The following is a 14,398-nucleotide window of genomic DNA, read 5'->3' as shown; positions in this document are numbered from 1 at the left end:
ATTTTTTTGTTATCAAGTGTATACATAAAATTTCTATAAATTTCTCAACTGGTGCTTCTAATGATAATTAGTGTGTGATTGAATATTTTTTCGTGTGGGTTAAAGTTGCTCTTCTTGGATGATGAAGAGAGAAAATACAAGTAGGAGAATGTGTAAAACAATAGTGATGCATTGATGGAAAATATTAAAAGAACATGTGGAACTTTCTTGTAGTTATTATTGAGATGCTATAAAATGATAAAGTTGGAATATGAAAATTATGTAATGGTGGTTATTAAATGAAATTATACTGGTTTGACTACTTGAATGTCCTTTAGACATATTCTGCATTTATGTATTAGTAAAGACAAATTTGGAATATTGAAATTACGTCTATATTACTTAAATACCCCTTAGACATGTTTTGTCTTTATATAATAGTATATTTTTTCCGATCTCAAAGTGTATACACAAAATTTATATAACTTTCTCATCTTGTGTCTCTAATAATGATCAGTGTGTGATTATATAGTTTTTGTGAGTCAAAATTGCCGTATTCTTGGGGTGACGAAGGGAGAAAATAGAAGTAGGAAAATGTGTGAGATATGTCATCAACACTACAAACCCTTACAACCAATTACCATTATGATTACCAATAAGGCCACATCAACCAATCTTAAAAGTCACAAGCATGTAACTACCATCAACATTAATTTTCATAAAATCCAGAGGAGACCGAAACCATAACTCTTTAACGACACATGAAATAAATTATTGTTCATTCAAGGAAAAATCAACACATCCAATACCATTTACAATATTGCTCTAAACATAATGAATTGACCAAGGTTGTGATCCATAATCATATTTTGCCTCTACTCCAAATCCACCAAAGACTATGAAATAGTGATTAATTTTCTTTATTAGTTAAGATTATTTTTTCAATATTAATATTTTTTAGTACCAAAAAAAATAATATAAATTTAGAAACTTTAGCTACAAAATTCTCAATAATTCAAAGGTTAAAGATGAATAAAATTCCCCCTCTCCCAAATTGGACATCATCCATAATAATCATTTTTAAAATTTTGAATAAAAACATTCCAATTGTTGAAGAAAACACAACACTCAAAATCAAAACTCACCAACCAAACCAAAAATTCTCAGATCTAACACTTCACCACTTCAAATAACTTCCTTCTAACAATTTCACAGTAACTCGACCGAGTCACCGATTTCTGACTCAGTCATTGCATTCATCATATCATATCATAACCCTAAAACCCTTCAATTCCGTTCTCACAATGCACACCGCAACGTCATCATCGTCGTCGAACGCTTCCGCCGCCACGCCGGAGGCCATACTTGAATGGCTTCACAAAGAGATGGGATACCGTCCACTCTCGCAGTACCACGCCGCCGCCGGAAAGTCACATTTGCCTTCGGTCGAGTCGCTCCGCAAGATTTGCCGCGGGAACATGATTCCGGTCTGGAATTTCCTCATAACGCGCGCTAAATCGGAGAAGACGGTGCACAACATTCGCCGGAATATTACTGTCCACGGTGGAGATGGTGGAGGTGGTGGTTTGGTGAGTGCGGGAGGGAAGGAGGAGGAGGGGAGGGGGAAGGGGAAGAAAAAGGAGAAGATGATGTTGGCGGAGGAGGGTTCGGGTGCGGCGGAGTCAAGGGAGGTTGCGTTGCAGGAGCGAGATTTGGCGGCGAAGGAGGTGGAGAGGTTGAGGAACGTTGTGAGAAGGCAGAGGAAGGATTTGAGGGCGAGGATGCTCGAAGTTTCGAGGGAGGAGGCTGAGAGGAAGAGGATGCTTGATGAACGATCCAATTATAGGTTTTTTGATTACTCAATTTGCCTTCAATTTTGATTATTATTAGAATTACAATTATTATTACAATAATGTTCTTCAAGGGTGAGCCCGGACACAACAGTAAGATTGCTTGACTTGTGACCTAGAGGTTATAGATTTAAATCCCGGAAATAGTTTTTTCGTTTGTGAGAGGAAGACTTTGCCTATATCTATTAGACCCCACTAGATGAGAGTCTCGTGCACCTGGCTATATTTTATTACAAATTTACAATAATGTTCTTCTTATGTTCATTTTGAGAGTGTGAAATGTGTATGAAAGAGATAAGAAGAGAAGATGGAGCAAGCCATATATGCGATTTGGAAGGAAAATGGAGATAGTATTATAGAAAGTGAGATAGAGTGTAGAACGTGATGTAAGAGAAAAGTTATAGAAATATAAGGGTTGTTAGTATTGTTATGTTTTGGAATGTTGTGTAGTGTATTAGTTGAATTGGGAATGAATTCCCTCAATTGCTTTTTCTTGTTTTGTGAAGGAGAGATAGTTGCAAATGTTATACAAATCTTGACTTGGCATACTAAAGAAATCTTGTTGTGTACTTGACCAGTTGTGAAAAGAAAAAGCAATTGAGGGGATGCATTCCCTAGTAAATTTTATTTTTGTTTCGTTTCTTCATCAAATCATGGAAATTTCTTCAATACTTGGTTGAAGTGGATGCTTTTTGTATTTGCTTAATTTATTGAAAAATGTCACTTTTGTAATGCTTTCAGTAACCTGTTTTGAAGTGAAATTAAGCTAATCTAAACACACTCATTTTGTGGATGGTTGGACTAGATGATAAAATGTTATAGCTTTTGTTACGAGTACTAAAAAATCACTCCTTCCTGCTGGATTTAGCTGTAGAAACTAGTTTGGTTTTATGTTGCAAAATTTGGATATCATTTTTGAGCAATAATGTAGGCATCTTGTTCTTGCTTGTTAGTATGAGAGTTTAAGACTTTGTTTTAGCCACAATTGGAAAGAAAGCGTATCTTGTGCTTCTGAGATTAGATATGATATTATCTAGGAAGGTTTATGTCATTTTGTCTGCACTAATAATGTTTGAATGAGTATGAACATATAATGATTCTTGCGTCGACTAATTGATGCAAAAAAATATCTGAATTCCTTACTCATTGTGCAGGCACAAACAAGTGATGTTGGAAGCTTATGATCGACAGTGTGATGAAGGTGCAAAAATATTTGCTGAATATCATAAACGTCTCTGTTACTATGTAAATCAAGCGAGGGATGCTCAAAGATCAGATGTGGATTCTTCAGTAGAAACTCTCAATAGTTTTAGTGGCAAGAGTGAGAAGGAAGCTGTTTATTCTACTGTAAAGAGCAATAAATCTGCAGATGATGTCATTCTCATTGAAACCACAAGAGACAAGAATATTAGAAAGACATGTGAGTCTCTTGTAGCTTATTTGCTTGAGAAAATACGAAATTCTTTTCCTGCTTATGAAGGAAATGGTATTCATTCAAATCCACAAGCAGAAACAGCAAAATTGGGTTTTGACTTTGATGGTCAAATTCCGGATGAGGTTAGAACTGTTATTGTAAATTGCCTAAAGAGTCCACCCCAATTACTTCAGGCAATTACTGCATACACTCTACGGTTGAAAAGTCTAATTTCCAGAGAAATAGAGAAAATTGATGTTAGAATTGATGCAGAGACCTTGAGGTATCAAAATATGCATACTTTTTTCTTTCTGTTTGATTAAAGCTTTCATTAATATATCAGTGAATATAATTTTTAAATTCTGAACCTTCTGTTGTTATCCTTGTTACTGTAACTTTCTCAAAAACTTTTCAGTCAGAAATGGTAGTTTGGAATAGTATATTTAAGATGTATACACTGATTGTTTCCCTCCCAATAAAAAAAAATCGTGTGAATGAAGTAGCTGTATGCATTTTATGAATGTTAATAGAAACAGAGAGAAGCTTAGAGAGAAGAGACTGAGAGAGAGAGAAGGTAAAGAGGGTGTTTTTTCTCCACAGTATCATTTTGGTGGTGTGTACAATGGCAGATAGTTCTGTGATTAATACCTAAGGAGGTTAAAAAGGATGCAAGTGGCCCCAATCTGTTTGAACAGATTTTAGTATTCCTTTATTTTGAACTTTTATTAGCTCAAGGAACAGCTTGAAAATAGAAAGGGCTTCAGTTTTTTTGTTTAAGTACATCCATGTATAACGTACAGGAATCTGCAATAGGCATAGTAAGTGTAACCATTGGAGGACTGTATCACTGTATTGGGCCCTAAAGTTCAATAAAGACAAGATCAAAATGATAAGTATAGAAAGTTAAAGGAGATACAGAAGTCAGTCACACTTATATTATTGAAAGGACAAATACACTTTTGCAAAACTTGTCTCTATCCCTTCATGTGGCTGCTCTAAAGGACAGTGCCGAAGTGCATACAAGTTTAGGGCACTACATAGTTTTCAGAAAATGAAGAATTACAAGTAGATCCGGTCTTAGGTAAGCTAGAAGAGGAATCAAGAGTAAACTTGTTGGCAGTGTGACTTGGACATGAGAACTGAATGTTGTGGAAGACATAAAGGCCTTCAGGTTCAAAAGTGCCTTCCAACAGAATAGAGTTGTCAACCTGAGATTTAACAAAGCAACAAGTTTAGTGAAAATGAAAATAGACATTATTATCTCTTGTAAATTTCCAGACTGACTATATTCTTAGTAATAGATAGAAGTTGGAAGTTGGAAAAAGTAATGGGAATACCTATATCATTGCCCATAGATATGGTCCTGACCACACAACAGCTCAGACCTTTGCATGAATTCATAGGATCAGCAGTTAGATGATGCGTGGCACCAGAATCCGGATGCCACAGCTGAGAATTATGTGCCTGAGGTGTAGTCAACAAGGTCTAAGGGTATTATGAGGAAAGGTATAAAGATATATGTGCCTGATGAATTGTTAGAGAGTAGAGAGAGAGAGAGAGAAGGTAAACTGAAAACTATAAACTGATTCTGTTTCAGAACTGTTACAACTGTCTATTTGTAGACACAGTGTGTACATAGAAACTGGGCCCACTCTAGTAATGTGGCCACATAGGGTTCAAACAGATCAGCTACAATATCATAACTTTTTGTACACTGCTGTAACAAATGTTCTGTTACTTTTGTCTTATAGCAAGGGTATGACTTCTTTTGTAGCTGTTATACAAACTTGCATTTTTAATCAGGTACAAATATGAAAATAACATAGTTATGGATGTTTCATCATCTGATGGGAGCTCTCCTCTACTTTATGGAAATGGGAAGATAGGGGTTGATGTGGCTCCAGGAGGAAGTCAAAACCAGCTTCTTGAAAGACAGGTGTTCTATTTTTCGTTAAACTGCACTTTTTCATCATAAGTGGAGTTATTGAACTGGTGTTATACCCTCTGTTCACAGAAAGCTCATGTTCAGCAATTTTTGTCGACTGAAGATGCACTAAACAAGGCCGCAGAAGCAAGGGACTTGTGCGAAAAACTTTTGAAACGTCTGCATGGAGGCACAGATGTTTCTTCACGCACAATTGGTATTGGAAGTACATCCCAGAATGTTGGAAGTCTTAGGCAACTCGAGGTATTGCTTATCGAAACTTATGGTGCATGAGTTCATACTCTCAGATGCTTGATTTGTCTATAATACAAACTAAAAAAATTATGTCTGGTCTATCTCTTCGTCTATGTAAATCAGTATTTTAAATTGTGGTTATGCTTATTGTGATTGCGGTCATGTGATGCTGATCGCGGCGAGTTTTTGTGATTAAAAAAATATTTTTGAATTTGATGCGGCCTGATGTGCCCAAATGCAGTTCAATGCGCTTGTGTTGCGGCCTAACGCAGCCGCATCATTGTGATTTGGTTCGCACCACAATTCTATGATGATGTAGTTGCAGAGTTCACCGTAACTGCAATATTGTGGACGCATCAGGTGACGAGGACCCCAATTTGACACAATGCGTCTAATTATTTTGAAGTGGTCCATGAGATTGGCTCGATATGTTGGTGTTGATCTATAGTAACATATTTGATGTTTCCTGTAAAGTCATATTCAGAAAAAAGGGGATTTTGGTAAGACTTGTGCATCTAAGTTGTATTATTATTGTTGTCATCATGGCTTAATTAAGGACATTCAGGCATGTTTAATTCTCAAAGAAATTGTGTTTCTTACCAACATTTAAGGTGGGAGAAATAAGGAATATGTTTTTATCTTTGAGGGGTAAATTCTGGAATCTTTGCTTTGAATAAGTTCAATTAAATTGTTTAGGTTTCCCTTTTATTCATGGATTACATTTTCCAAATGTTTTTATGATTCTGAACCATTACTAGGCAGAAGAAAAAAGGAAAGTCCCCCCTGACAATTCTATCCAATTCCTAATGGTTGAAATATTTTCCACATAAACCTTTAGGTTTGCAGTTAGCCCACATGTTCATCTGCCTTTTCTTTATATTTCTTCTGTGTTCAGCTAGATGTTTGGGCCAAGGAAAGAGAAGTTGCTGGTTTAAAGGCAAGCTTAAATACCCTGATGTCAGAGATACAACGCTTGAATAAGTTGTGTGCAGAGAGGAAAGAAGCTGAAGATTCTCTGAAAAAAAAGTGGAAAAAGATTGAAGAGTTTGATGCTCGTAGATCAGAACTTGAGACCATATATACAGCACTCCTTAAAGCAAATATGGTAGGGTTCCTGTTAGTGAAATACAACTGTTTTCTTTGGAGCTTATCCATGGGTACTGATCATGGTACCTGTTTGAATCCTAGGATCATCGTTGGTTTTAACTTAAATTTAATCATTAGTGGATTTGTCTGTATGGGCACATCGATCCATTTTCTGCAAATTGATATATTTATTGACCCTTGAGACAATGGATTTTTGTGAACTTTACGTTATCTTGTTCTTACTTGGCATTAATGGTATTCATTTCCCTTAATTGATTCCAACACATCATCTTTCCCCCCTTTTAATCTTTTAAAAAAATAAACATTTATTTCATTTGTTTTTACTTTTCTTATCTGTTTTTATATTGCAGGATGCTGCTTCATTTTGGAGTCAACAACCATTAACTGCAAGGGAATATGCTTCAACCACTATAATTCCAGCGTGTGCTGCTGTTGTTGAGACTTCAAATAGTGCAAAGGATCTTATCGAGAAAGAAGTGTCTACCTTCTATCGGAGTCCAGATAATAGCCTCTACATGCTTCCTGCGACTCCGCAGGTTTTAATGCTCCAAAAGTTAAATTTTTGTTCACTTTTGTTGTTCATGATAACATATAAGAATCAAATATACCATAGAAGTGCATAACTGCAAACTACAACAAATTTCACTGTAGTTGCTTTTACCAGAAACCCAAAACCTTTATAATGAACCATTAAAAACTACTCCAAGATCCCACAGAGGCAACTCAGTTGGTAGAACTGCGGGACACAAAGTGTGAGCACCTAGGTTCAAACCATGACAGCTGTACACTTTCCCTCTTCCTAAAAAACTGTATAAAAAAAGTACTCCAAGTAAAAAGACACTCATTCTACTTCCTTTCCAACATGTCTAGGAATAGTTCTTTGCATCGAGATGCTTGAATCCCATTTAACTGATCTCTCATCTGTGATGGCTGTTAGATTATGTCATCCGTTAGTGTTATATTGCAAATTCAGTAGTAAAAATATTCAATGTGTCAGTGATCTTAGAATTCTTGCACGGAATATAAAAACTCCAATTATCTTTAGAGAGATTTCCTTTAGACATTTTAATCACTTGTCTCATATATGAGATGTGCTCCAACCTAATTTTACTTCCAATTCTGGTTCAGGCACTGCTTGAGGCCATGGGTGTCAGTGGGCCACCTGGACAAGAAGCAGTTGCAAATGCAGAAATAAATGCAGCTATTTTGACTGCAAGAGCTGGTGCTCGGGATCCATCAGCAATCCCATCAATATGCCGCGTTTCAGCTGCACTTCAGTATCACGCTGGTGAGTATGTTATCGTTTTTGATGTGCTAATACACTATTTCCTGGTCTTCATTGTTTTGGCTGAAATAAAATTGTCTGAACCATGTCTAAAGCCGACCAAAGCACTTCAAATTGTTATATTTGGAACTTTTAAAAGGAAAATGTTGTGCAAAATATGAACTAAATAAATTTATAGGTTTAAGTGGACTTTTATATTTTACCTAAATTTAGTATGTCTTGCTTAGTGAGTTTGACATAACGTAAGGTAAAACTGTATATATTTAAGTGGGAGCCTAATGCAATGGGCCACCTTTTTTTGCGCATAGCCTGTATCCTCTTTTGTGTATATTGTGTTGTGTTGTTGTTTTTATATAGTACATGTAATCATAGCAGTACTTCTGATAGTACTATTCTTGATATACATTTTTAGGCATACATTGATGAATGCTAGAGCTATGCATTCTGTATAGTCTATACTCTATAATCTATATAGCTTCTGCTAGAATGATCCTTCTTTGTGAGAGGAGCTGGTTGCTGTTTTAATTATTAATCTGTTTCGTAGTTCCATGACTGTATAACTTGACCATAAAAACTCTTGATTTGGCTGATACGAAGTCCTGTTACAGTGTGTATCTCAAGGTCATTTTAAACTGTAGTTCATGTCATGGGTAAAAATATTATAAGAACAAGAGTGACATACAAATTTGTATAAATTATAGGGAGATTAAGCTCATGGGTCATACTATGAAGCTATGGGAAGGATAGTTGAGCAGAGGTTGAGACAAGACATGTGTACCACTGAAAATCAATTTGATTTTATGTCTTGACTTTTTCCATTGATTAAATACCTGGTATAACTTAGTGTTTACGATGCATGAGACTTCCACCTAGTGGGGTATGAGGAGGGTATACATATGCAACTGTACCCCACAAGTGAAGAGGATATTTCCAGAATTTGAATCCGTGACCTCTTGGTCACTAAGCAACAACCCTACAGTTGCGCCAAGACTCACTCTCTGAGGCTATTACCTAGTGGGGTCCTGAGAGGATAGATGTGCATAGCTTTACCCTAGTAACCGTAAAGGTTTTTTCCAGGATTGGAACCCATGACCTGCATGTCACAAGGCAAACAACCTTACTGTTGCGCTGAAACTTATTCTCAAGCTTAAGAGAAAATTTTACTGCATAAGTATAAGATACACAATGTTATATGAAATCGATTGTTGGACGGTAAAATATCATAAGAAAATAAACTAATTGAAAGGGACAAACTGTTTATCTGAATTGATTGAGTGGTTTGTATGCACTCAACCTTTTCTATTTATAATAGAAGAATATATATAACACAATCCCTTAACTTTAGGGGATAAAATCAGAAAAATGGAAGATATGATTTGATAATCATATATTTAATCTTAAGCAAATATATAATCTTGTAATTATCTAAACAATCTTCTGATTATGTCAACAATACTCGTGTAGCATAGAGTAAAATGTTTCGTTGGATGACTGGACGCACTATGCAAAATAAAATTAGGAATGAATGCATTAGGGAGAAAGTTGAAGTTGTTCCTATTGTAGAAAAGTTGGGTTGAGATGAGTGTATGCAACCTTATCCTGTCAATATGGGAAAAACATTATACCATTTGGAATGTTGTAGTAAAATGGTTTCAAGCCTCCAACATATTTGTCATAACATTTATTATGGTACTTTATTGTTCAAAATCAATGTTACTATTTCTTATTGTTGCATTAACTTGCAACTTGAATATAATTCATAAGTTTTGTTGTGCTTGGTATGCATTTATGTGGGTTAAAGCTGTTATAATACAGTAAATGAATTTCTTGTTAAATGAACTGGACAGGCTTGGAGGGTTCAGATGCTGGTCTAGCATCTGTGTTGGAGTCTTTGGAGTTTTGTTTGAAACTTCGTGGTTCTGAAGCCAGTGTGTTGGAAGATTTGTTAAAGGCTATTAATCTTGTCCATATTAGACGGGATCTTGTTCAAAGTGGCCATGCCTTGTTGAACCATGCCTACTGTGTTCAGCAAGAATATGAAAGGTAAATATTTATCTAAACCCAGTATCCAACATGCATTCATGATTAATATTTTTAGTGAATTCAAATTGGTTGATTAGCAACAGAAAGATGTTGAGTTAACCCTTTTCAGTTTCCAACCTTTAGAACTTGTTGAAAACTTTCGTTGAATATTTGATATAATGATGCAGGACGACAAGTTATTCTTTGGATTTGGCTGCAGAACAAGAGAAAACTGTCATGGAAAAGTGGTTGCCGGAACTCAAGACTTCTGTTTTGAATGCTCAGCAGAGCTTGGAAGATTGTAAATATGTCCGGGGTTTGGTGAGTTATTCCTGTTGTTACTAGTAGAGTTAGTTTGATATCCCTTAAAACCGGGGTGAAAAACTCCGGAATGAATATTCCTGTTGTTACTGTTGAAACTTTCACCCCCATTTCCCAGTTAAGCAATATGTTTCCATGTTTATCTCAAATGCAATTTATGCCAAGTATGTATACTCTAATTTACATGCATCTGAATAAACAAATTCACCAGAGTTGTTTAATTTGTTATGCCATCTAGTTGGTGGATTCTTTCATGTTTCTTCAAAGATTATCAGAATTCTACTTCTATGTTAAGTTGTTGTCTCTTCTGCAGCTTGATGAGTGGTGGGAGCAACCGGCATCGACAGTTGTTGACTGGGTAACGGTGGATGGGCAAAACGTGGCTGCCTGGCATAATCACGTAAAGCAGCTTCTTGCATTTTATGATAAGGAGCTATTGTGAATAAAGTTATAGACCATCTGGAGGAAACAAAATCTTCTTAACTCTCATTTGTCTAAATATTCCCACTTTGCTGTCAACATTAGAGACATCATATTCTGTAGCATCGAGTAACGGCGCAATGTGTACTTCAAGCATTTTGAGTGGGAAATGAGAATGCCTTTTCTGGTAAGTTTTTCTTTTGAGATGGTAATGTGGCAGCAGATACTTCTATTGATAGATGAAGAACAAGAAAGAGACCTCTCTTGTAATAGATTTGTTTCAGAAATATGATATGTATGATAGGTAATGTTAGATTTTAGGTGGTAAATTGGGTTTTTCGTTTTACTTTGGAAGTGATGAATGGTAGTTAATATCTCCTGATTGTAGAGCTTTGTAATTTGATTTATTGTCTGGAAGCTAATTGAAGTTGAAATCACTTTGAGCTTCCTTCACTGCATACTGGTTTATGTATACTTATTAGAGCCGTTTAGAAAATGGTGGAATTTGCTAAGGTGATGTAAGTGAAGTATGGTGAAGTATTTTGTTTTTTTGGGTATAGTCGGTCTTGTTTCACCATTTGTCGAAAAATCAATGAACATGTGATTTATGATAAAATCTTATGACAAAGTTTGATTCATGTAGCCGATCATATCTAATAAGATTAAGACATAGTTGTTATTGTAAGACCATTAGGTGTCACCGCCTTCTGATTGAGATGAATGACATCAGTGTGACTCTTTTCGGAAGATATGTTATGACTATAAAGTCATATAACTTGAATTTTTTCTTTATTGATCATTATGCCGTTATAAAATGAATCTCTCCATAAGTGATCTAAATGTAGTTGCCTGGTATATGGTAGTCTTTTACATTATTATCACATTTTAAGGCTAATCTAGTATAATGTGATATATAGCAAATTTGATATGTGGTATATAAGGTTAAGGAGAGAATTTGATAATTGTTATGTAATTGTAAATTCGAGTTTTGAACTAGATAAGACTTGTCCTTAACTATCTAATATACATCATTATCGACAAGCCGATAAATTAACTTGTTGGAGTTATTCTAATTTAACATGATGTCTGAAGTTCAAGTCAATGGAAACACAAGTGTAATTGAAATAGAGAACTCTGCCCTATGACCAAGTTAAAGCCTAAAAAGATATTTACAAATTATCTATACATTATTTATGTATTCACCAAGTGTGTGTCCATGATAAAGCATGATTATTGCACTTAAGACCATATACTAAATAATTTACTTTTCCATTATGTTCCAAAGGCCCTTATTTTATGCTGACCTTAATGCTTTTACTTAATCCAGACTTCTATGATGTGCCAGCAGGAGGGAAGTTAAATAATAGAAGGTCGTGATTAATCTTAGCTTAAACGTGGGACAATACCACAAGACGTTGGTCTAGTAGTATAAGGTTCTATTGGATTCTTAAGGTCGAATGTTCGACTCCTGAGAGCAATACTTGTTAGGAGGGACAACCAAGAACTCAAAAGGGATTAATTCCTTAACAAAAAATGTAAGAAAATACTCTTGATAGTATAAAAAATGTAGAACAATAACAAACGCAACCCTTGAAAATGAAGATAAGTGTGGATAATAATGTGAGTATTTAGATTTTAGTATTAAAAGTATATTAGTTAGTAATGGAACATATCTAATAATAAGTATTTTGTAGGTCCTACTTGATCCCTAAGGACGAATATTCGGTTTTTGTGAGCAACACTTATTAGGAGGATAGCCAAGTTAGTTCCTTACAAAAATATGTTAGAAGATATATTTGGTAGTATAAAAAATGTAGGACAATAACAAAAGCAATTCTTGAAAACGAAGATAAAAAATGAAGATCATGATTAATCTTAGCTTAAGTATGGATAATAATGTGAGTATTTAGATTTTAGTATTCAAAGTATATTAGTTAATAATGGAGCATATCTAATAATAAGTATTTTGTAGCGAATATATGATTTTTTGAATTTTCGTCTAACATAATAGATAAGTTATAAATCTAAACAATAATAAATAAAAATTTAGTAAAAGACCATTAAAGGAGCAGTTATTATTCTGAATTCAATTTCTGAAAGTTCTGGTATTATGTGCTTAATATTGTCATTTTATATATTTGTTCGGTTGAACTTTTACTGTCTCAACAGAAAACTAAATCTAGCCGTTTTCATTAATTTCACAAGCATGATCTCAACCTAATCGATATAATTTTATAAAGAAATCACGTGAGTGAAAAATCTCATAAAATAGGTAAAAGAGAACGTATATTTTAAAAAAAAGAAATACAATTTCTGTTTGCCAATTTGATTTTTGGAAAAATAATAAATCCAAAGATTACAAATGTTGGTCAGAATAGTCCATATAGGAAGAAAAATCTTCTCCAATAATAAAGGGACAAATATTTATCTATTCTCGTTTGCAATAACTAAAATATAATTTTATAATAAATAAAAAGATAAAAGTGTCACAACATATTAGTTTTTTTGTTTGTTATTTTATAACACTTGTAGAAGAGGATCATTCGTTATAAGAAAACATTAAAAACATCTAACTTTAGGGTACAATTTGAGTTTTTTAATTTTTCACCCACAAAATTAACATAAACATAAATTCTGAATAATTGGATCCCATTTTTGCTTTTCTTATGTGCAATATCCTTAATTGTTAATTCCAAGTTTACTATGCAATTATCATCTTAAACTCCCAACACTAATAATAATAATAATAATAAATAGTAATAATATACTTACATGCATATCTGCATATCACAGGGCTCTCACACGTTGCAGCACCAAATTTGAGAACCACACACGTCATAGTACTAGAGACCCTCTATCCACTAGCTCTATCATTTCGATATGTCCTTTCTTACTTTTCATGTTAGACCATACCACAATCGGGATATCATGTTGTTCCATAAATTGTGTCAATTCATTAGACTAATACAAATAGAAACATATAGTATATAGACTAATACAAATAACAATTGTTTTATGTATATTTTTCATTTATAAACTATTTCACTTATCAACTTATATTCAATTTGGAACATCACATTTCAATATATCCAACATTTTATATTAATTTTATGAGATTGTAGCACAACATATTATATATATGTTATATTATAATTACGTTATTAACAAGATGTTCATCGAGTTATCTAACATTTTATTAAATTCCTAGAATGACCAAAAAATAAAAATTCAATTCTTGAGAGCAACCCTTATTCGGAGAGACGGTCACACATTATGAAGAAATTAATTCATTAACCATACATGGTGAGTATTAATCAGGATTATTTGTCCTAAAACATCATGTCTCTATATCCCAAACAATCATATTCCAAGTTAATCATATCCACCAAATAACATAAAAATATTATTTTATATTTTTTTTCTTTTCAATTATATGTCAATTTTTCATTGAATTGAAACATAGTAACATAGAAAAAATGGGACAGCTGATCCTCGATCCTCATCACGTGAGTATGTGTCTGTGATGAGTCATGTCTTGCATGCTGTTGACAGATGGCTACTTTCTTAGTCTCGTGAACCAACAGTGTCCCAACCATACCATAACTTTTCCCACTTTTTCATACAAACAAAGGAACAAACTTTCAAATAAATTATAATTATTACCCTCCTTTATTATCTGTATGCTCATTCCAAAACAAATCTACATTTACTTCATTTTAGTTTATAGTTCACTGGTTTTTCCATGATACTCATAAATAACCTCATCTTTATTATTATTATAAGGAATCACAAGAAATATAGAAAATGGTATAATATACTTT

General features: G+C 34.1%; 1 protein-coding gene across 1 annotated transcript; it reads left to right on the top strand.

Moving 5' to 3' along the window:
• LOC109354239 (AUGMIN subunit 5) lies at nucleotides 1,082-11,035 on the top strand. Its single transcript, XM_019596597.1, has 10 exons — nucleotides 1,082-1,825; nucleotides 2,984-3,526; nucleotides 5,047-5,179; nucleotides 5,258-5,431; nucleotides 6,318-6,527; nucleotides 6,880-7,065; nucleotides 7,658-7,817; nucleotides 9,662-9,857; nucleotides 10,025-10,157; nucleotides 10,471-11,035. Exons 1-10 carry the CDS (start codon nucleotides 1,284-1,286, stop codon nucleotides 10,597-10,599), a joined length of 2,406 nt encoding a protein of 801 aa, XP_019452142.1. The 5' UTR covers nucleotides 1,082-1,283; the 3' UTR covers nucleotides 10,600-11,035.

This window comes from Lupinus angustifolius, chromosome LG08, assembly GCF_001865875.1.
Source record: "Lupinus angustifolius cultivar Tanjil chromosome LG08, LupAngTanjil_v1.0, whole genome shotgun sequence".
Taxonomy (NCBI): domain Eukaryota; kingdom Viridiplantae; phylum Streptophyta; class Magnoliopsida; order Fabales; family Fabaceae; genus Lupinus; species Lupinus angustifolius.
This window is presented reverse-complemented; position numbering and strand designations above follow the sequence as displayed.